A 21469-nucleotide genomic window follows, 5' to 3' on the forward strand; every position below is an offset into this window, starting at 1 on the left:
CCACTCTCCTATGCATATCTATAGTGCCGATTGGAAACAGCCCTGCGGCTATTCACGGCGATCGCGTGAACTCGCCCAACTGTAAACGTGTTCGGCTAAACTGTACACACGGTGCGCTGAGTCGGCGCGCATGCTATCTATACACAGAGCGTCGCCGACGCGGCGTCGTGCTCACGGCACCTGCTGAGTTGTAGGCACAGCGGCGTATTTATTGGTTGTGCTGGTCCGACACGCGCGTTGCAGTTTGATGCTACTATACCCTTATTGACTGGTGCTATTCCTGCAGCTCGACTGTGACTTCGCGGAGTATAACGAGCAGACGCCAACAACGCGGTAAAGTAGGCGGGAGCTATATAGTGCGAATTTTTTTTTTCACTGTGCTCAGCTAATAAGGGGTGATATCATACATTTATTCAACTGTAGACTCTTTGGGTTTACGTCGAATTAGTGTTTGTTTGTGAGGCAGTTTGGTACGAGCGTTCGTAACAAGCCCCGGGGTAGAACATATATACCGCTTCGCAATGCCGAGATGACGTTGTATTTAGTTCGAGATCTCCACCCATCCACGCTAAAACAAGTGTCACACGTTGTATGCCGTGTTCTGCTCAGTGTCTGCACTGTTCTTAGTCGACACTGTAAAAACATTAAGTGAGTTTTTTGCACAAATCACTGTCTGTTCTTTGCATTTATGCCATGGTTGCGCACATATGTTAAATAACATGATGATGAAGGAAGTATTTGTGAAATTGCGTTAGTTATGACTGCTCAATTTTGCGAAATGATCATACGTGTTCTCTGGGCCGTCCAGCAGGCCCTCGCAGCGGCCGCCAGGTATACTCCCTGTCGGTCCAGCGTGGGAGACGCCCGCGGCGCTTTGACGCGCGTCCTGCAGGACCTTCAATAAAGTTTATCCAATCCAATTACGCGTTCTCTTAGTACTACACACACACACACACACACACACACACACACACACACACACACACACACACACACACACATATATATATATATATATATATATATATATATATATATATATATATATATATATATATATATATGCGCCTTCTCTCACTTTTTCGAAAATTAACACGGAAGCCACGGGAAGTTGAGTATTAGATGAAGCATGCAACTTCAGTTTCTGTACGACAATGTGGGCAACGACCACGAGCAACTTAAGCCCAATACTGACACAATATTTCCGAGTCTTGCTTGTTTTGTTCCATTAGATGGCTGTTGACCTCGCAACTATAGCAGGATGCCAGAATTCCTCGAATGCGCAAGGAATCGCTCATTAAATCTGCTTTTAATTTGACCTGTTCAAATCTAGCGATAAACGGACCCTGTCTTCTCGGAGCAGGGATTGTTTACAAGGGCTTCTCTACACGTCACTAAAATCGCAGGTAGTAGTCACGAGGTATCAGAAACCACTGAAGCACGCATCAGAAGTCCTGATGCAGTGACTGTAAGCCATGCACATAATGAACGTATCGCCGAAAGCTGGAGGCACGCCGCGCAGACCATTCCGTAGCTTCTAGTTCACGCTGTGCTTCTATTCGGCACGGGATTATAAGCTTCGTCCTCTGAAGTTCGTCTCTCCGCTATTCTTTCTGTCTTTCAGGTCCCCTTCATAGCAAACCAGAATCTCTCCCCGTTAAAGAGACACTAAAGGTTACTATAAAGCCAAGTTAAAGTGATAAAACAATGCTCTAGAACGTCTAAGGCGTCAATAAAATCGCGAACAGAGCTTTAGTAACCGAGAAATCGAGGTAAATGCATGACACGATTTGAGACCCCCCCAGTGACATTCCGGTACTAGCCCGATGACGAAGGCACTCCTCATCATAAGTTATGTCACTAGTACTCAAGTACTCGTATTAAAAATATCATTTCATTAGGTTATAACACGGAAGAAAATGCTACTTGTCTACTTCTGTTCGATTCTAGGAAAAAATAACATTTTGACGTTACCCATCAGTAGTGTGGGTGGTCGAAAGGTTTCGTTTTCGCTCGACTCTGCGCGCTCGACTCTGCGCCACGCGCGCTTTGGAGTTTCAGTTGTTTCGTTATCACGTCGTGCTGCGCTGGTTCTGCTGGCTCGCGAAACTTGCAGTCGGAACAAGCAGCGAGAATGCCACGTCCATGTGATGCCGTGGGATGCGGGAACGGTCCGCGGAACTTGACCAAGGGCAGTTGCAGCGGCGAATCCAACGTTACTTATCACTGTGCATGTGCCAACGAGTGAACCTCTCCGTTCGAAGTGGTTAAGTGCCGTACCTCTGCCACAGCGCGTTGGCAAAGAGCCGAAAAATCGCATAGTGTGCTCGCTGCACTTTCGTCCAGAGGATTACGAGTTCAACGCCGACTTACTGCAGTCGTGGGGAGTGCCTTTCAAAGCAATGCTTTCCCGTAGCGCTGTTCCGACGGTCTTGCGTGCATTCTCCGAAGCGCAAGAACAACTGCAGGTCGAAGACCTGGTGAGGGCGGCATTCGGCTTTCACGAAGGAAAAGCTACAAATGTGCGAATATGTACAGACGGCCACGATACAGTTGCCGTCGTAGTAGTACGCAACGAAGCCGGTATGCGCGAGCCCTCAGCAGCAGGTCACGTTCATCAGTGCTTAAATCGCTGAAGTCGAGCCCAGCATCGCGAGCCAATGTGTCGTTGTCAGTGTCGTCCATTGCAACGAGCGTCAAAGTTGGCGTCATAAAATAAAGAACCAGCTTATCGTCGCGCGCTTTCCCTTCCGCTAGCCACCATTGTTAGGGTGGCTAACAATGGTGGCTAACAATGGCTAACCCTTCTAGCCACCCTACCATTGTTCCGCTTTCGCGCTGCTGTCGGCTCTGTCTTGGCTCTGTTTCTGGCCGCGCGTTTACGTTCTGCGCAGAAAAGCCGTAGCGCCGTCTGCGGGCACCGTTTTACTCACCGACGGCGCAACGTCACTATGAGACCATGACGTTACCGCTCCTCGATCGGAGGGCGGGCGATGTGCTAGAGGCACGCGGACGCTTCAGAACGCATTTTCTCTTAAAATAAGTCTTTTCTTCGCATGAAACAAGCGTTTCCAGGTTTCGGGGATGGTATTTCAACAGTCCCCGTTGACTTAATATTAACCTTTAGTGTCCCTTTAACCTCCCTGCCCTTTCCCATCCTGTTTCTCTCCTCTCAGAATGCGCAGCGCCCTTTTCACATAGCTTCTCTTCTTTATGTGCTGTCATCTAAAGCTTTCAATGCGGCTTCGACCACACCGACCTATATGCACCAGGGATACGACGGGCCCATCGAATCCCGATTTTCGTGACGTCTAGAGGAAACCTTGCAAGCAAACCGTACGGGCCAAAAAGCCGCGCTCTATTTGGCGCTCGTTTTGAATTTCCATGATTGGTTGAACGTTCGAGGCCAGGAAACGTGCCGACAGGAAAGGCGGTTAGCGCCGCCGCCTTGAAGTTCCCGCACCAACTCTGAGGCACAAGGGCCCAAATGCGGGAAAAGGTTTTGAAATCCGTGACGTCGCACTGATGTGCCGGTGCTCGAGTCACCGCGCGAAATTCAATCAGTATAACTTTAACACTCATTGTCTTTTTTATTATTCGACCTACTACTGCGAAAATAGAGTTTGGAAAGAATACTTCGGGATACTAAGCTGATTTACTGTTTCTACTGTCTTTAAGAAACCGAAGGACGGAATTTGGGGGAAGGTGGAAGGGTAACGCATTGGATTGTCGCACAGGGCACCACGAAGCCTCTTCATTATTATTGTTCTTTTTTAAATTTATGCCAGTGCGGAAGAAAACGGTTCGCAGCATAGTTCTACAAGATAACCAAACAAACTTGTCTCTCCAAGTATACCACGTGTTTTCCCAAAAGCCGGAGGCCCGCCAATGCTTTCTTTTTTTTATTATCATTCTTCGAACCTGCTTGAACACGAATTATCTGGTCCGGAAAAAAATTTACATTATGGGATTTTACGTGCCAAAATCACGATCTTTTTATGAGGCACGCCCTAGTGGGGGACTCCGGAAATTTGGACCACCTGTAGTTCTTTAACGTGCACCTAAATCTAAGTATACACGGGTGTTTTCGCATTTCGCCCCCATTGAAATGCGCCCGCCTTGACCGGGATTGGTTCAGAAAGGTTCGAACTGGTTCGAGCCATTGTAATTTTCACTCCGGAGCTGAACCTGTACCGAAAGTACAAGCTTGAACCCGAAACGAACCAGAAAAGGTTTCGGTTCGACACCCTGCAAACAAGGACGTCATTTTCGGTTCAACCGGTGACTTGTGGATTCGGTAAACTTTTGAGATGCCTTTGCCTGGCACTGTCCATAAATTCGGAAGGGCAGCAAAGAATAACGTACATGTTTCTCCTCTTTATTTGACGACCTTCACTACTACTATATTCGTGCCATTAGTACCCTTGACTTCGTCATGAAAGAAGACAGCTGATATTTTCCTGCGAAGTCGTATATCTAAGCACAATGATACAAACAGTAATGTTATTATTATTTTTTATCCTTCCTGGGGGCCCGTGGAAACCCGATTGCTGGTAAGTTCTGTGGCTCTCCCATTCTAAAGAAGGATTAAGTCACTCTACAGGTGAAGTAAGGGAAGAAAGTTATCGCTTTAAATTTTGCAAAGAGTCAATCTAAATGGATGAAACTTCGGTGCCACCGGAAAAAATGCAGTATAACTGAACGTTCTCCAGCTTGACTTTTGCAACTGCTTTCGATGGCTCGATCATTGCTGTGATTTGTCGCTACACGATTATATTGTGCGTAACTCGACTTAAGGCCAACCTCTTGCGCGTATTTAATGGTGGCACCACTAAAGACGAATTTCTTTGAGGCTGTGCTTCAGTGTCCGTTTACGTTCTTTTTTTTTTCTTTTCCGAACTGGCTTTTAGAAATGTATGTATGGTGGTGCAATTAGTGTTTCAGTCTAGTTTACTATACGTTACATAGTGCATTCACGTTGTTTACAAGAAAGACACGTACAATCGCTCCACTTATAATCGTTTTAGTTTTTTGTAGGTGTAAGCGAATGTTAGACGTTTACAAAACGAATCGAATATTTCACGCTAACCATTAATTCTTAATATTCGTACTGGAAAAGCAACTATTCGGTGTTCTCGAATAGTCGAAACTAACCACGTATTTCGCAACAAATGATTGTTCAAGTCATGGTTGCTGTCCTTCGTCTGCGCTAAACAAAGTATCACAAGCTATCAGAAGTGAAACCACGGCAAAATTTTCTAAAAGAGGTCAGAAACAAAATGGGTCGTGCAAGCTTTCTTTTCGATGTCGCGGCAGACGCCTACATGACAGCCTGTGATTTTTTTGCTTGCGGTCTTTAATTTAGTGTTTTTTATCGCGCTATGGCCAATAATATTTTCTTTGCAACGGCCCACTTTATTTCCACGTACACAAATCCTTCAGCAGCTTTTAAATGGGAAAGCATTTCTATGCTTACCCAACGAGAAAAATGTCCGTCCGTCCGTCCATCCGTCCCGTAAAGGCTCACTTACACTATATAGGCCGACCCGACACCGATTTCGGTCTGCCAACTGTCGGCGACAGCGTTTCTTCCTTCGTGCCGGCGCCTCTGTCACACTGTACCGAAGCCGACAATCTGCCGATGGTCGGCGGAGAGCTCGGCGTCGGTACAGTGTGACAGAGGCGCCGACACGAAGGCCAAACGCTGTCGCCGACAGTCGGCAGACCGAAATCGGTGTCGGGTCAGCCTAGTGTGAGTGAGCCTCAAGATGATCGCTTTCACGACAAACCCGCAGCGGCGAGCGACTTTACCTTCATGCTGCCTGTCGCTTCAACGCAAACGAAGCGGCGAGAATGCACCGCTGACGAAGTTCTCAGCGCCGCGGAGATGTCATCACTCGCCGCACACTCTGCCCGCATCGCAGATCGCTTTCAAGGCACGGTCCGCGCGGCCGTGCCAGATATATATGCAGCCACCGCCGGTGTATACATTTAATCACGGTTCACAATGGTTCGAAGCGTATGGATAAGACGCTATATAGCGATAATGGCTCGCAGTGATCGGAACGTCATCAGCGCCACCTGCAGTACTTTTCTCGCGTCATCAATGCACCTTGCGTCGCCGTCCGCACCAGGTCGTGCAGCCGCAGCGCTGTCTTTTCGTATTGGCCGGATTAAGTTTCATAACATTGATAATGACACCGAGCTGCGTGGAGATTAGCAAGTGGCACAGTGTTTACGCGTACTTAGACAACTACTGCAGAGGAGTTCCTGCGCGAATTTTTTTCATCTTCTTTTTGCACAACTTCTGATCTTTCTTTTTTTTTGGGGGGGGGGCAACCATTTATTTAGCGTTTTCTTTTTTTTTAAAGTAATCATATAGCAGCCATTCCTACTCAGAAAACTTGTTTGCTCTAAAGATGCTGAGAAATATTTCACGCCGTCTTTTTTTTCAAAATTTCAATTAATGATCTTTTGTTTAACGCTGATCCTATGTCCCTGATATATTTTTTTTTCACAAGTGAGTCTAAATATACATAGAGGTTTAATTCTGCTGTAGATATACGCGTCTGTGTTTGCCTATCCGATATTCGATTCGATATTCCATACTTATTATTCGTATTCCATTTGTATTCGAAAAATGTTATATTCGCCCACCTCTGTTTTCTTTTCTTCTGTTTTGGGGGGGGGGGGGGTCTCGGACTCTCGGCACTGGTGTCTCTCTTCGAGGATCACTTTTACTATGGCCACACTTACCATCAATATCCAGCATAATACATAAAGCGCAAGCATTGCTGCGAGATCGCGATTGGCTCAAAAAGCAATGCTCTTTCACGAGAATTATGTAAAGTGCTGCTAGCGCTTTACGATTGTTGCAAGAGTTGAAGAAACATACAACTTCAGCGCAGATACCGAGAGCACCTACGAGGTTACGTAGGTGCTCTATGTACTGTTCCATAAACTAGGTTTGGCTTGTCCGTCTGTGTGCTTTCCTCAAGTAAAACTCTTGCTTGGGCTAGTTGGTTCATGCTTGAAGTACGAAAGCTTTGTTGAAAGAAACGGCCCAATGTAGAAGAAATATGCTCAAGTAAAACTCTTGCTTGGGCTAGTTGGTTCATGTTTGAAGTATGACAGGCGCCGGTCCTGTCGTTTGTGTTCTTCTTCTTGAGTCCTGGTCTTCTGCGCCTTGCCTTTACTACTTCAAGTGTGCTTTCCATTGCGCCGCCGCCGACATGTATGCGACCACAAAGGGCACCGCCAACTATTTTCCCGATATTTTGCTTGCTTTGGGAATAGTATAGGAGACATTTTGGAAGTCTTGCTTGACGTTTAAGTGTAAGAAGCCCCGCTGTCGGTCAATCGCTCTCGGTTGTTCTTCGGCAATCTGTCCCAATCGTGCACCGATGGGATTTCTTTATTCGCGAGGCGAGACTTGTGTCTCACCTTCGTCGGAGCTTGGCGAAATTTACCGGTCTTGACTTCCAGCGTTCCCTCGACCCACATCTTCTGTATCCAAATACTGCCGTATATTCCATATAATCCTTCAGCCCACTTCCCAAATGAGGTCATAATGAAGGAAACGTATAAGCTCACCTTGCAACCACAAGTAAAAGCACAACTACAACTTCCAAGTTTCAATTTGTCGTAGTTCATCGCAACTCGTCTCACCGGACTTCAAGACGAGGAAAGAATTAGAGTACTGTAACTCACGATGGAGGAGAAAAACGTGTGTATTTCCTTTTTGTCGATAAATCCCACTTCCAGGCCCGTTCCCTAGGCTGAGCAGTGCGATGGCCGCGCTTCTCTCCAGTCCTCCACTTACCAACTTTCAAATTCCTATTCATGTTCTATAACTTTATCCCCACCATATTGTATTTCATTTAAATATTCTTCACTGCGTACCTTATATCCATCGATTACTATCGTCTTACTTTCACTTTCTCTCCTTCACAGCTGCGATACGTTAGTGGAACAAGGAGGTTCACTCCTTCGCCTCACTCACATTACGTATCCGTGTATACTTACCATCTCAGTAGTTCAGTCAACCCTCCTCGCTGCTGCTGTACAGGCTCACGTGCTATAGTGCTCACGCTGAACTAACTTTGCGCATACATGCTAGTTGTCAAGTGCTCACTGTCACTTGATGTCGTTGCAGCAATCAGGTCTGTCATCACTGTAACAAGCAGAGAAGCGGCTACTGTGCTCCCAGAGCCAAGCCAAACTTCCGCTCTGATTCCTCTTAACAGAGATCAATCCCTCTTAAGACTTCATCGCTAAAGAACCTGAAGGCCAGGTTCACGCGCTGCTTTTCAAATCCATTTGGGCTAGAAACTGCCGTGGATACGTGAGGCATCGCTCTCAGTGTGAAAGTGCTTCGGCTGTCACAGTGGAATGCCTCTCTCACATTTACAAAGTGAGGAAAATCAAAGAGAGAGATAGAGAGAGAGACATTTACAAAAGGCAGAGAGGTCGCGAGGAAACTCAAAAACAAAATGGAGACAACGACTTGAGTCCACTGGGTGTGGCACTTTGCACACGGTCTTTGCCAATTTGCCACTGATGCCAAAGATTCGCCATGTACTTCTGTTCCAACAGGCACCATCGCATATAGCATAGTCCACGAAAAGTCCACAGTTGTCTGCACAAATCACATCATCCAGGATCAATTTTGACAGCACGTCAGCTTTAACATTCCCGCGAGAACCAAAAACTCCAAGAATCTGTTGCCAGTTCGTGGCTGAAAAAGGAGAACAACGCCATGATCACACACGCCTTCTTGGTCTAGTGAGGTATATAGCTCCGAGGTCAACAAAGCCATCAATTAGACTCTTATTGTTGATAGCCAAGCTTTCCGAAAGTTTCATTTCATCGACAAGTATACCATCATGTCGGTGACAAAGTTCAATGTGTTTGGCCTTCTCGGCAAGAGCAGCAAGCAAATTTTCATTAAATCCAAAGCCACATTTGTACTTCCTGGCGTATATCCGCAGACAGGAAGGGCTTGGCACTACCATAAGTTTGTGTGTACGAATATGCTGGTACAGCCGTGACCTCTTCGTGTGCATGATAATGCATTCAAGAATCCACCGTTTGTCAAATTTCATTCTGCTTTTTGCTTTCCTCTTAGAGGCTTCAAAACATGCCCGCACTTGCATTTGCTGCTTAGTCGTGAGACTTTTCAGCATGTTCTCAAGGTGGACATACAGCACTCATGACTTCGTTGTCGCGTTTAATCTTCTCTATATTTTGTTTAAGTTTGATAATACTGGGCCTGTGCCGTCGTAATTGATAGCAGTTTAATCGTAATTGATACCAGTGATAACAATTCTTTCATGCCAGTTTGCGCGACTTGACAACATTTTTAGCTCTTGTGCGTTTATAGGAAGCCTGCAAGGTTTAAGAGCAGCTTGCGACTCACTCTGACAAAGCAGAAGGTTGCTTCGGCCTCCACCGATCTGTCCTTTGGGGCAAGAATCAGCAGTATAAAATCAGTGGTGCAAGTTCTTTCACCCTCTACAGTGACTCATTCGTTAGAAAGACGCCACGCATGCATATGCAAGAGCGCCCCTATATTTCCCGTAGATATATAGTTGGCTTTCAGACTGACAGCCAAAGCGGAGCTCCACCTGCTTTTATATGAACATCCATTCACGTCGTTGGTAACGTTCACCGCTATATATCGAATACGCTTGAGAAGGACAGCTTGTGTTTTATGCCCGGACTGGGGCGGAGTGCACGTGGCAATTTGTGCATTTGTATCATGCACAACGCTTAGACAATATGGAGGGGTTGTTTTGGTACTCAGTCAATATATGTATATACTATGTTATTTGTAATATGCAGCCATGAACAAAATTGTACGTACCAGGCGTATACTGCAGGAAAACGGAATTGTTTCGTTGCTCACGCACGCGGTCGAATGGATAACTTTATCCTTGACAGTCACATCCTGAACACATTCATCAACTTACCGCATCCATTAAAATGCATTGGCGCCTAGGCTGGCAACGGAGTTATTCCGTGTCATTATAGTTGGTACGCGTCATTTTCCTCACTGGTGCGCGTACTGTGCAGATCAACACCGAGTGTTCCCCGTAACTTGAGCCAATCATTAAAAATATGCAAATGCTACGTAGCTGGAGCGAACCAAGGTAATGTTCTTTGCCGTCGCATGGAGATACATTATTTTTTTTCATCCCAACCAATTACATAATTCGTCTTACATAATCACCTTCTCAATTATTAAAAAAATATTATTAAAAGCTCGCAAATACACGCAAAATTGCCGCGCTATTAACGGCTCGAGGCACATTGCGTAAGTTCGCGGGCTTCTTTCACGCTCGGAAAAACACTTTTATGTAGCACGCATTGAGCAACGGAAAGCTGTGTTGGGAGTTTCTAATGTTGCTCTACAGTTTTCTCATTAACAATATTCATCTAAATATAATAATTGAGAAGCTGATTATTTAATTAAGACCGATTATATAATTAACCGGTATGCGAAAGATACTCTGAGTATCCCCAAGCGAAGGCAAACAATATTACCTTGGTTCTGTCTAGCTACGTAGCAATTGAAAATTTGTTAAAGTTTGACTTAAGTGAAACACCCTGTATAACCGGGTGTCTCAGCGAACACTTTCATTTTTCTGTGGCAGATAGCGCAACTCTAGTTGATGAGCTGGTCTGCTCGAAGAGGCGGGCAATACTTGCACAAGAAAATTGAAATACATAATCGACAAATTAACAAAAATACCTAATTAAATTTCCACCTAATTACCCTATGGCCCATATTGCAATTTACAAATTCTAGCCGTAGAGCTCGCAAGCTCGCAATTTCGCGGAGAAATGCATTGGCGTTTCAGTTACTTTAGTGCTTCAATGCAGAAAACTGCGTTTTGTGAAGAAAGTAACTGGAACGCCAATGCATTTCTCAGCGAAGTTCGGGAATTTATATCTCGAAGCTGGTGTCATGCTGAGAATTCATTTCAAGTGGATCCGCCTTGCGAACTCGTGCGCGGCTAGAATTTGTAAATTGCAATATAGGCCATAACGTAATTACTTAAGAGAACTTAATTAGTGAATTTTTGTTAGTTAGTCGATTGAGCATTTCAGTTTTTGTCCGCCTCTTCAAGCAGTTCAACCCACGAACTGGAATTGTGCTATCAGCCACAGGCAACCTTTAAAAACATTTTGAAAGCTACGCATGTCAAAGGATGAGTAGATTATGTAACTCGCGTAATTATTTTTTTCCCGTAGCTTCCCATATGTTATGCTAATTTCTCTCTCTCTCAGCTCAATCAGCATTAGAAGGCTTACAGTAGTCCACTCTTTGTACGGAGTCAATTCTTTTCATGTACAATAAACATTTCTCCTAATGTGAAGGTACGCAGCAGTTTTTAAGAATGTCCGTGTGACGAAGGCTTCTGCTGCTTTATGAAAAGAAAATCAAGATCATACGTACACACAGACTTCCCCACGAAATCTGACTTCGTGGAGTTGGATTGTTCGATGTCAACTTCATATAACGGCAGTAAATGTACTTTAGCACAAGATGTTGACTTCTGTAACTCTGCATAAACGTGTTCTCACAGTTGGCACTTAGTTAATTTGCGCATACAATAGGGAGACGTTCCGCAGTCCCGCAAAGGATCACATAGCTTGTTCGGTGCATTAAAATAACCACGAAGACAACACCAGTAGGAACCCATGTACAAAACATTTTATTCAACGCTGTTAACCTTCCATGTGTTTCGTAGGAAAGACTATGTACAGGAGAGTGAACAAAAACACTTTTGCGTACTAATTCTAACCGACAAAACTGTCATCAATCGTGACTGCCTGCACAGAAAGTATAGCATGATCACGTGCACAGTGTGCCCAGCATAGTAGAAGTGAGCAGCAAACACGAAGACCTATATATATATATATATATATATATATATATATATATATATATATATATATATATATATATATATATATATATATATATATATATATATACTGCGCCATTAATGTTAACATCACCATGCCCCAAAATGTACCTGTCGAAGTCTCTCAAATTTCAATCGAATCTTCTCTTAAGAAAATCCTCCAATCCACTACATTTGAGTCAAATATAACTTCCGTTTTCTTTCACGAAAAATAATGTGCAGCGTATTTGGTAGTGCGAATACGAGTGCAGAAGCAGTTTCGGTCACGACGGTTGCCTGTCGGAAACATACCTTTGTGGCTAATTTCCAGTGACTCATCATGGACGGTATAGTGTATGGCCTTTTTCGCAAAGAAAGCTGACATTCGGCGTTACGCAAAAAAAAAAAATTATCTGCATGTCGCGATGGAGGTTGCCGCAAATCAGCTCACACAGTAGACTACGCAAGAAAAAAGCAGAAGTCAAAATGAGTTGGATTACCTTGAAAAACTTGGAGGAAGGAGGCTTAAGATTCGCCTTGAAGAGTGGAACGCGATAGCGTTATCGGGCCCCGTTGACACCGACACCGGATATTCTGCGACACGGGGCCCGATAGATAAGAATGGTGGGCCGATCCATGGCGGCAGTGAAAGACACAGCAATGGCTCTTACCCACGTAAAGCGGAGGCTACTATAGTGACTCGTCAATGGCTCACACACAATGGCTCACACAATGGCTCATCCCGGTGCTAGCTAAGCACGTGTGTCCGAGCGTGTACGCGAGTGACGTGTGTAGACTGTGCGCGAAGGAGAGAGCCACCGTGGCTCACATCCTTTGGGACTGTAGCGTAAATCCGCGAGAAGCCAGCGAGAAGACTACGATACCGCCGCAGCTAGAGGTTGCAACGAGGGGCTATGACCAAGAGACACAACTCAAGGCCGTCCAGCAGGTCTCGGCAGCTCTAGAGAGGCAGCGACCGCGCGAAACCGAGGAGAAGGGGGGGCAGCACACCCGGGAAGGGGGCGGCGGCCCTCTCGGACCCGCGGAAGTAGCGAGGAACCAAGACCTCGAGGAGCACAACGCACGAGACTGACGTAGTGGCCGCGTCACGGTAAAAGCTTGTGCTCCCTGCGTGGAGGGAGCCTAACCGACTCTGCAGGCATTTTTACTAAAGTTGTTCTCTCTCTCTCTCTCTCTCAATGGCTCACACCCCCGTAAGCAAGGAAAAGAGGGGTTTGTGTTTGCGTTTCCGCGTAACAGAATTATCTTTTCTCGTATATATAACATTTATTTTCTCGTATATTGAAATTACAATACGACGATATTTTGTCTGTATATGTTTAAGTCAGACTTTACGTATTTTCCGACGCAATTTACTTTGAGAGATTCAATTCAACTTCCATACGCCACGCGGAGGGTCTGCGTGGTTGTAGTTCGGGATGATCTTATCTGACGGACAACGCCGCCAACACCGGCTTTTCTGCGACACGGGGGCCCTTAACGCTATCGCGTTAAAAACGTCTGTATTTGCATCCCTATAGCACAGCTCTTGCCCTAGACTCTTTGGAGAAACATGCACCCTTTGGGGCCTAGCTTGTCCCCAAACAAAAATAGTCATTCATCTTGCGTTCAATTCGTTTCGTTAACGATGCGCGGCCGGTGCGAGTTTTAAGGTCGCGAGCGGCATGCGCGGACGGCGTGACATTGCGCTCCTCAAAGAAAGTGTTGGGCGTGCGGCGCTGAGGAATGGAAGTGCACGTAAGACATGTGACGATTTTTGCTTCGGCACAAGAAAAGTCTAAGGAGGGCAAAAGAATTTTAGCGCGTATGGCAACCGTAGTGGCAGGTCTGTAACAACTGCACACGTGACCAACTTGCTGCGTAACAGTCTGTGCTATTCGGATGCGATAGAGAGAAGCCGTGGCGCTACACACTTTCCGTGATAAAACAGAACGTATAGAAAACACTATTTGCTGGTCAACAGGCTATAGAGTAAGGCACGTTTGAAGGCTCCTTTCATGCATTAGCCCCCGTATTCTCTCAAACAATCATCGGCAGCTTCCTCCCGTCAGGGATGATGATGATGATTTACGGGCATCCTCTTTGAAACGGCGCGATGACAAATAGTCACCTAGCCTGCTCGAGTTAATCGGGTATGCTATACATGCTTTTCATTCGAGCGTTTTTTTACACACATCTTCTATTCCTTCTTTTTCTTTTCCTCTAAACGAAGCGCCACCTATCGACTGAAGAAGACACTATACGCTTCTCAAAAATTGCCGAGAAGTGTCTGAAATGCGGTGAGTATTCCTGTCGAAGTGCGGCGGCGGCGCTGCCATCAACTTTCTTCAGTAGAGGTGGAGTGCTGAACGGAGCAGCGTTCCATGGAATACGGGGGCAAGTTGTTTAGCGCAGCGCAAAGATGTATAACGTAAACGCCTACCGGAGTTCTACTAGAGGCAGATTCGAGCGTCACTGTTGGCGGTTACGCCATCTTCCCAATGCGTGCAAGAAGAAGCGCTACCGGTGTGTGCCTTGAGGGCAAAGTGAAGTTGTACCCGGTGGTTTGTTATTGCACAGCTATTGCGTGGCATTACGTTTATTTTTGTCTTTGTCGCAACTACAGATATATAATAAAACACGAAGGTACGCTACACTTTATTAATCGAAAACGTATACTCCATATTGTTTCTATATCAGTTATAAGCAAACATCACTGCTCTTTGTGTGCGTAACTTCGTAACAACATAATCTCTCCTAACTTCGTCCTTCGGTGCACTTGTCGTGCTTGCGTGTCTCGCCTTAACAATGCTTCTTAAAGTAAAGTACCGAAACATACTAGTATAGATTGTAAGTGCTTCTGGCAGTTCCTCAGAACTTGCGAAATCTAAACAAACTATTTTAGCCTACTATCTACAGCACTATATGTACAAGACTATACATGGAGCTACGCGATTGTATAGTGAAGACGCGACTCGATGTCATTTGCTGAAAAGAGGCGCCTACTTGGTGACCTGCTATCGCTGCCATAGGCACGCGAAGTTTGTACTACGAAGTTCACAGCATGGCTTCCATATAGATATGCCAGCTCGCTAAAAAGTGACGCGAACGATAGGGTTTTCATCCTCACACCAATCAAACACCGTCCAAATTAAGTCATGCATTGCGCTGTAAGCGTTGCTTAAGATTCGTAAAGCTTATTTTCTTTCTACTCCACAGTCGCTGGTATACATCTACCCCCACAGCTTAGCACGCTTTCTCCGCTCTGCTAATCATATCAGACGCGGCGGCACCTTTAACTGCAATGCCTTTTTAAAAATGTTTTTCAATCATACAGGTAATAGCGCGTATGCGCGCTACAGGTCAGACATACATGAAACCTTTGCTTTCCTGCTTAGAAGGGACTCGACCCAAACAGACATCGGGTAAGCTTCCCGTTCATCGGACGTTCCTCGCATTCCAGATATCTTATATACGCGTCGCAAGGCGACGTGAAACTGCCTGAGCGGCAGCGAAGGCGCAGACAGGACGGCAGTTTGGACGCGTCGGTGATCCGTGAACCCCTCCTTGACAATAGTGCAAACAATACGAGGTCGAAAAATACCAGAAGCTAGACGTACAGCTCTGTGTGCGTGTGTGTCTTCTACATGTTCCTCGGTCCCTGTACGGTCCTCGTACTCGCCTGTCACCAATTCTTTGTCATCATCTGTTGCTTGCGCTATTGTCAAGTAGGGATGGAAGGCTCGGAACCCAGATGCGCCAAGGTGCGCTAACAGGCACTTTCGGTTCCGACTCGGACAGAAGTACGCACGAGAACATGCGACTGCTGCACTCAAGCGGCAAAGTAATGGTCATCACGAAAGAGTCGTTACTATGCCGTCCGGCTTGCACGGAGCAGTAATCTCCGTGCTCTATGCAGTATTCCCTCCAAACGGCATCAAATCCTAGAAAAGTAGTATCCAATAACAAAGCGTCTGCACCCAGTGTCAGCCGCCAATAACCAGCACGTATTTCGTGAACCCAAGAGTTACGTTTCCTGAATGTCGCGTTTGGTATACGCGCATTTACAGTTACATTTCAAGCGCAAATGCGCTATATTGCTCCATGTAAATACATATTTACGCGCGCATATCCGGCGTCCACTGGCATTTCCTGGTATCTGGGGCGAGGTCGGCTTATAGATGTGACGAAAGAAAGGACCGCAGCCACCGCAAACCTCTGCTAGTTAGGGAAGTTTCTTTGAATCACGTGAATCTACCTTTCACGGCAGAGACTGCTTCGAGCCTGCAGGTGCAACGGGAGCGACACCAGAAGCCAAAGAAACCACCATTGCGAGGCTGTAACTATGCCGAAATAACCCTCTAGAACTAGCAGGAACACCGCCCGCTTAATTATATATACTCTCGCTCGATATCCGTAGAGGCAGCTACGTATACAACTAGGTGAAAAAAGTCAGACGGTGGCCAGCCCCGTAGCGGACAAACGCGACATGCGTCCGTCGCTTCATTGCGTTGTGGATGCGTGCTTGGTCATGCGCAATGCCCAGCTGCGTACGAATCGGAACCGAAAGGCGCTTGAAAACCACTGTGGGGACAGGCAGCTGTTACGCGAAAGTGGAATAGATAGAAAAAAGAAATAGAGAGAGAGAGAAGAAAAAATCGCAGAAGATGTTTCTCCGGTCCCCGAGTGATGTGACGGCTTGCTTCGCCCGATGTTCAGGCCTTTGCTGCGATGCCACGTCCTATGAACTTGTCCATGACCTCGAATCCGCCGAGACCCCGGGAGAGCGCCACAATCGCGCTGACCGGTAGTATCCTGCGAGCAGAGACCGAGATGACACAGGTATGTGTGTGAATGGGAGAGCTTTACATATACGGCAAAGCCTCAATATAACGAAATCATCGGGATAAAAACCGAAGTACGTTATAAGGAGTATTTCGCTAAACGCCAATAGGCAAGCCAGTAACGCGGTAAGCGCACTCTATAGCTGCGCCTGCACGCACGTAAAGCGTAGTACATCGAAACGAAGCAGTGCTCTATAGGGGCGACTCGATACGAGGGACGTTCCGACAGTAATTTTCGTCATTTACTTTCACACGGGAACTTTATTGCAAAAAAGAAAAAAAAAGATACGCCATGGCATTATGAACTATACACCTTACACTATTTTTACACATAGACGCCACCGACATTGAGACATTTGTCGTAGCGTGCAATCAGTCTGAAAAAACCGCTCTGGTAAAACTCGGTGCCCTGCGATGCAAGGCTTGAGACATGACCTCTACACCATACACGACCTGTAGGCGTTCAGGGATGACGGGCATATTAGTCCCACGTGCCTATTCATACCGGAAAACAGCACGCGCTTCCACTGGCGACCCCGCTGTCAGCGCACGTCTTTCTGCCACCGTGATTTGTACTCGAATAACCTCGGGCCACGCCAGTCTGCTGCCACTCTCTCTTCTTCGGCGCTCTGCGCGTGCGTCATTCCTCCTCCGCCGACGCTCCTTCCGTCGTTGAACCAGCAACGGGTGTGGATTCCCATGGCGATTGTTTGCTTCACCTTGTGTACCATCTTCTCGTTAAAGGAAATTACGAAACTTACTATCGAAACATACCTCGTAGCAGCCGAATTCTGATGATTCCTGACACCTCGTAGAACTTCGAACAAAGCGATTTCATTATATCGAGGGTTTGCTGTAGTCGGCGTAAAGTGATATGACGTCAACTCCCGTGCGCGCAAGTAAAAAATTAACTTTCTGCGCATGCTTGGTGCCTCCACACACACACACACACGCGCGCACGCACACACACACACACACACACACACACACACACACACACACACACACACACACGTATATATATATATATATATATATATATCATTACTAGCTTGATTTTTCTGCGTCTGGTCGACGGCTGCTGGTGCTTTTGAATTATGTTCTGCTTGCAGTGGTATACGTGCAGAGCACCACAGAATGTTTAACGTGGCAGCTTGTCTCCCGCTGATACAAAAACGCCCGTCAATACATGTGCGCTGGGTCACAGGAGCGACATACGAGGCCTCGCCTCGAGCTTTCTATGGGAAAAACACGGCACAGCTGCCAGCCGCTCCAATTAGAACCTTATCTGATGCATTATAAAACGCTCCGAAGGTGAACGTTCTTGTGACACGCGAACAAGAGCGACGCCAATCACTGGCTGCGGCGCTGTGCCTTATGAAAGAAAAAAAAAGAGCTGGTTTTCTCGGAGGGGGGCAGCACCGGCAGTAGGCGATTGCGATTATATACATTTCCTTTTTTTGTGTGTGTCGCTCGAATATATTAATCTTTTTTTTTTCCGGATCAATCGTTGCTATCTAAGTGGCTTTTCTTTTTCGGCTGCCGTTTGACCTGACTGTATAAATTCTGCGCACCTGATTACAATAAAACCTAAGTTGGTTGTACAGGCGCATGTCCTTGTCTCGCCTCTTTCCTTGCTCTCCCGTATTGCGCAGCAAGAACGCCAGACACACGACGGATCACCTGTTGTAGCCCAATCAGGCAACCCACCCACAGATCAATAACTGGAAGACGTCACGCGCACGCATTTGCACAAGTAGCGACGGGCCTCTTCGCGGTCTCCACGAGAACGGGAGGTTGGAGACAAGCAGATGAAGGAAGCAAGCGGCTTCGGGGCCACGCGCAATATGCACACGTGGCGCGCGCTTCCATCGCCCGGCACCCGTGTGCGATCATCGCGCGGCGACCAGGAAATCGACGACGATCAGGAGAACCTCGATCCATCGTTAAAAGAAGAAGGAACAGGGAGAGGCGGCTGCAGCTGGGGCCACGGCGACGTCATCGGCCGCTAGCAGTGGCAACAGCCATTCGCCCGCATGCATGCCTCCGCAGGGTCAGCCATGGCACGCGTCCACTTCTTCCTCGTGGGATTGCGCTGGCATCCCTCGCTGAACGCAAGCCAGGCACGACTTTCACCGGAGAGGCTGTCGGTGGCGACCGTATAGTATACGTCGAATTCAATTGGCGCGCCTACGTTTTTTCACGCTGATAGTGAATTACCGTCCCTATTTCTCTCCCTCTCTTCTTGCTTCTCTTATTTTTTTTGGAACATGCCTGCACGATTATTGCAGCCGTGGTCGCGTGCTTAGAGTTAATAAAAGGAACAGCGGCAGTGTGACAAGGTCACTTGTACTCTGTTTCACTCAAAGTCGGACACGACGTTTACTTCGGTCCACGCTAGATGTTCTTGAGTTCGCGCCGGACATGGATTCTATAAAAGCTTCGCCATCGAAGCACGAACTTTGTTGACGAAAGGAGACAGCGGCGTCTGCAAAATATATCGCAAACACGATAAAAACGCAACGCATTTCTACCGATACTGCTTCTCAACTACTACAAGCTTCGCAAGTTTTAAATTAAATGTGTTACTTCTCTATCGCTAACTTCCTTTTTTTTTTCGCGATAAAGAATAGTACAGGTACTCACTCAAGACTTCTAAGCCTGATCGCCCGATTACAGTGATGCCACCAACGACATCCGCTATGAACACTTCGTACTTCGTCTTTTTCTTCTAGCCGCCTATAGCTGACGTCATTGCACGACACATCGCTTCGCCAACTGGTGGAAACGTTGGAGCAGTTGGCGGAATCGCTGCTGTACTGCGCAGCCAAGTGGTGCGGCGTACAACGACGTCAGCTATAGGCGGCTAGAAAAAAAAAAAAAAAAGAGAAGTGTGATGTTTTCCAGCGAGTCGTGCGTGATGGGAGATGTTTAGTGGCGTGTAGTACTACACTGAAGAAGTTCTTACGCACTATATAGACTAAAGGTTAGCGACTGAAGACTTTAACATTTTATCGAAAATCTGCTGTCGTACATAGGTTCAGCACCACGTGGAGAGCGCGCAGCTGGCACCGCAAAGCTTACAGAAAAGCGTTGGCATAGACGTACATTCTGAATGGTATCGCGCATTATACTGGGCCAAATACGTTCCAGAAGGTACGTTTTGAAACAGCACTTTCGCAGTGTATAACGCTGAGATTTTTTTTTTTTATGCAGCTAAAGCTCTTACGACTTTTCAAACTCTTCAAAAGACTCTTCAAATTTCAAACTTTTCTCGCTGTTGACTGCAATTCGACACATTCCTTTTAACGGAGGAAGCATAGTGGAGAGCAAATGATCGGGGATTCAATGTATGGGGGAAAACCAACGCGTAAGAAAAAGAATAAAAAAAGAAAGAAAAAAATGCCTGGCAGTTTATCAAATACGTAACGTGACCAACATTTCGACACTGCATGCAACGCGCGAATTGTCCGTCTGCTCGTCACACGGTTATTCTTTCCGCACCCTTGTGGTCGTTTTCCCGACTTGCCTCGCGAGTCACTGCAGATGGAACGTACGACCGCTTGGCGAAGCTCGTTTCCTCCGAGAGAAACGCGCTTGCCGTCTTTCACAGTGCAGCCAATTTGCTCGCAGGCAACGCAAGGACGCCTGCCGACGCAAACCAATCGTTTTGCTCGAAGTACGTTTGAAGAGAAAGCGGTGGTGCTGCACGTGTGTCACTGCTTGAAGTTGGACGGCGCTTTAGCGCAGGCCCATACAGGGACAAAAAAAAATAAGTCTTATGCCACAGTGCAGGTGCCATATATTTAGACCGTTTGTTCTCTGGAAATTGGCACACTCGTGTCCCATGTGCTCGACTCGCCCATCAGCTGTCCCCACCCCCACCGCTTCCACAAGCCCGCTAGAAACGTCACCCGACTGCATGTAAGGAGGCCTTCTCTGCTAAAGATAAAGATAAGGCCTTTTTTTTACAAAGCGTTTGCAAATTTACCCAGAATAAACGGTTGAAGTATGGCGTAGGCAGTGTGGTGTCCGGGTCGTGTTCGTGTCCCTGTACGGGGCCTGCATTAAAGCGCTTTGTGCATGCATTTACCAGCCTGCCAGACACACCGCTGCTCTGCGCGACGTTAGCTTGTCCCAGTATATGCGTCTCACATCTTATAGCTGTGACATATCCACTGCTCCTATTTTGCCAGAATCGCGATTGAGCGTCGACGTCCGTGCAGAGAACTGTAAAGTCAAATTTGTCGACAACTGATTGAGACAAAATTAGATAGACGCTCACAGGCTTTTTCGAGTGAGAAGACGAGAGAGGGAAGACATAAGCACACCTCACCGGCGAAAGGCGTAGCTCCTTTTCCATCCGGCAAGTAACGTGATTCGATTCACAACATCTGCGCAAACTGCTTGACAAACATTTAATGCCATTCGTTCAGAATAAACAAAGCGCAACAAGTGTAAAGTGACGAGCCTGAAGTGAATACAACAACAACAACAACAACAACAACAACAACAACAACAACAACAACAACAACAACAACAACAACAACAATAACAACAAAAGAAATGCCCTGGAGAAAGCACTCTTCAGAGAAGAAAATAAGTACAATACCACTCGATACATACCGGGCGTCCCACGTAACTTGTGCCAAACTTGAGCCAAACTTTAAACATACGCAAATGCCACGTAATTGGACAGAACCAAGGTGAGGT

At 46.5% G+C, this 21469-nt stretch overlaps 1 protein-coding gene across 1 annotated transcript in view; it reads right to left on the reverse strand.

The window, feature by feature from the left end:
* Positions 1–11701: 11701 nt before the first annotated feature.
* The window catches only part of LOC142579546 (epidermal retinol dehydrogenase 2), an 89446-nt gene continuing 79678 nt past the window's right edge, over positions 11702–21469 (reverse strand). Inside the window, exon 3 of the mRNA XM_075689879.1 lies at positions 11702–16727. Coding sequence (XP_075545994.1) covers positions 16628–16727 — 100 coding nt within the window. The 3' untranslated portion in view covers positions 11702–16627. The remainder of the gene's footprint in view (positions 16728–21469) is intronic.

This window comes from Dermacentor variabilis, chromosome 4, assembly GCF_050947875.1.
Source record: "Dermacentor variabilis isolate Ectoservices chromosome 4, ASM5094787v1, whole genome shotgun sequence".
Lineage (NCBI taxonomy): Eukaryota > Metazoa > Arthropoda > Arachnida > Ixodida > Ixodidae > Dermacentor > Dermacentor variabilis.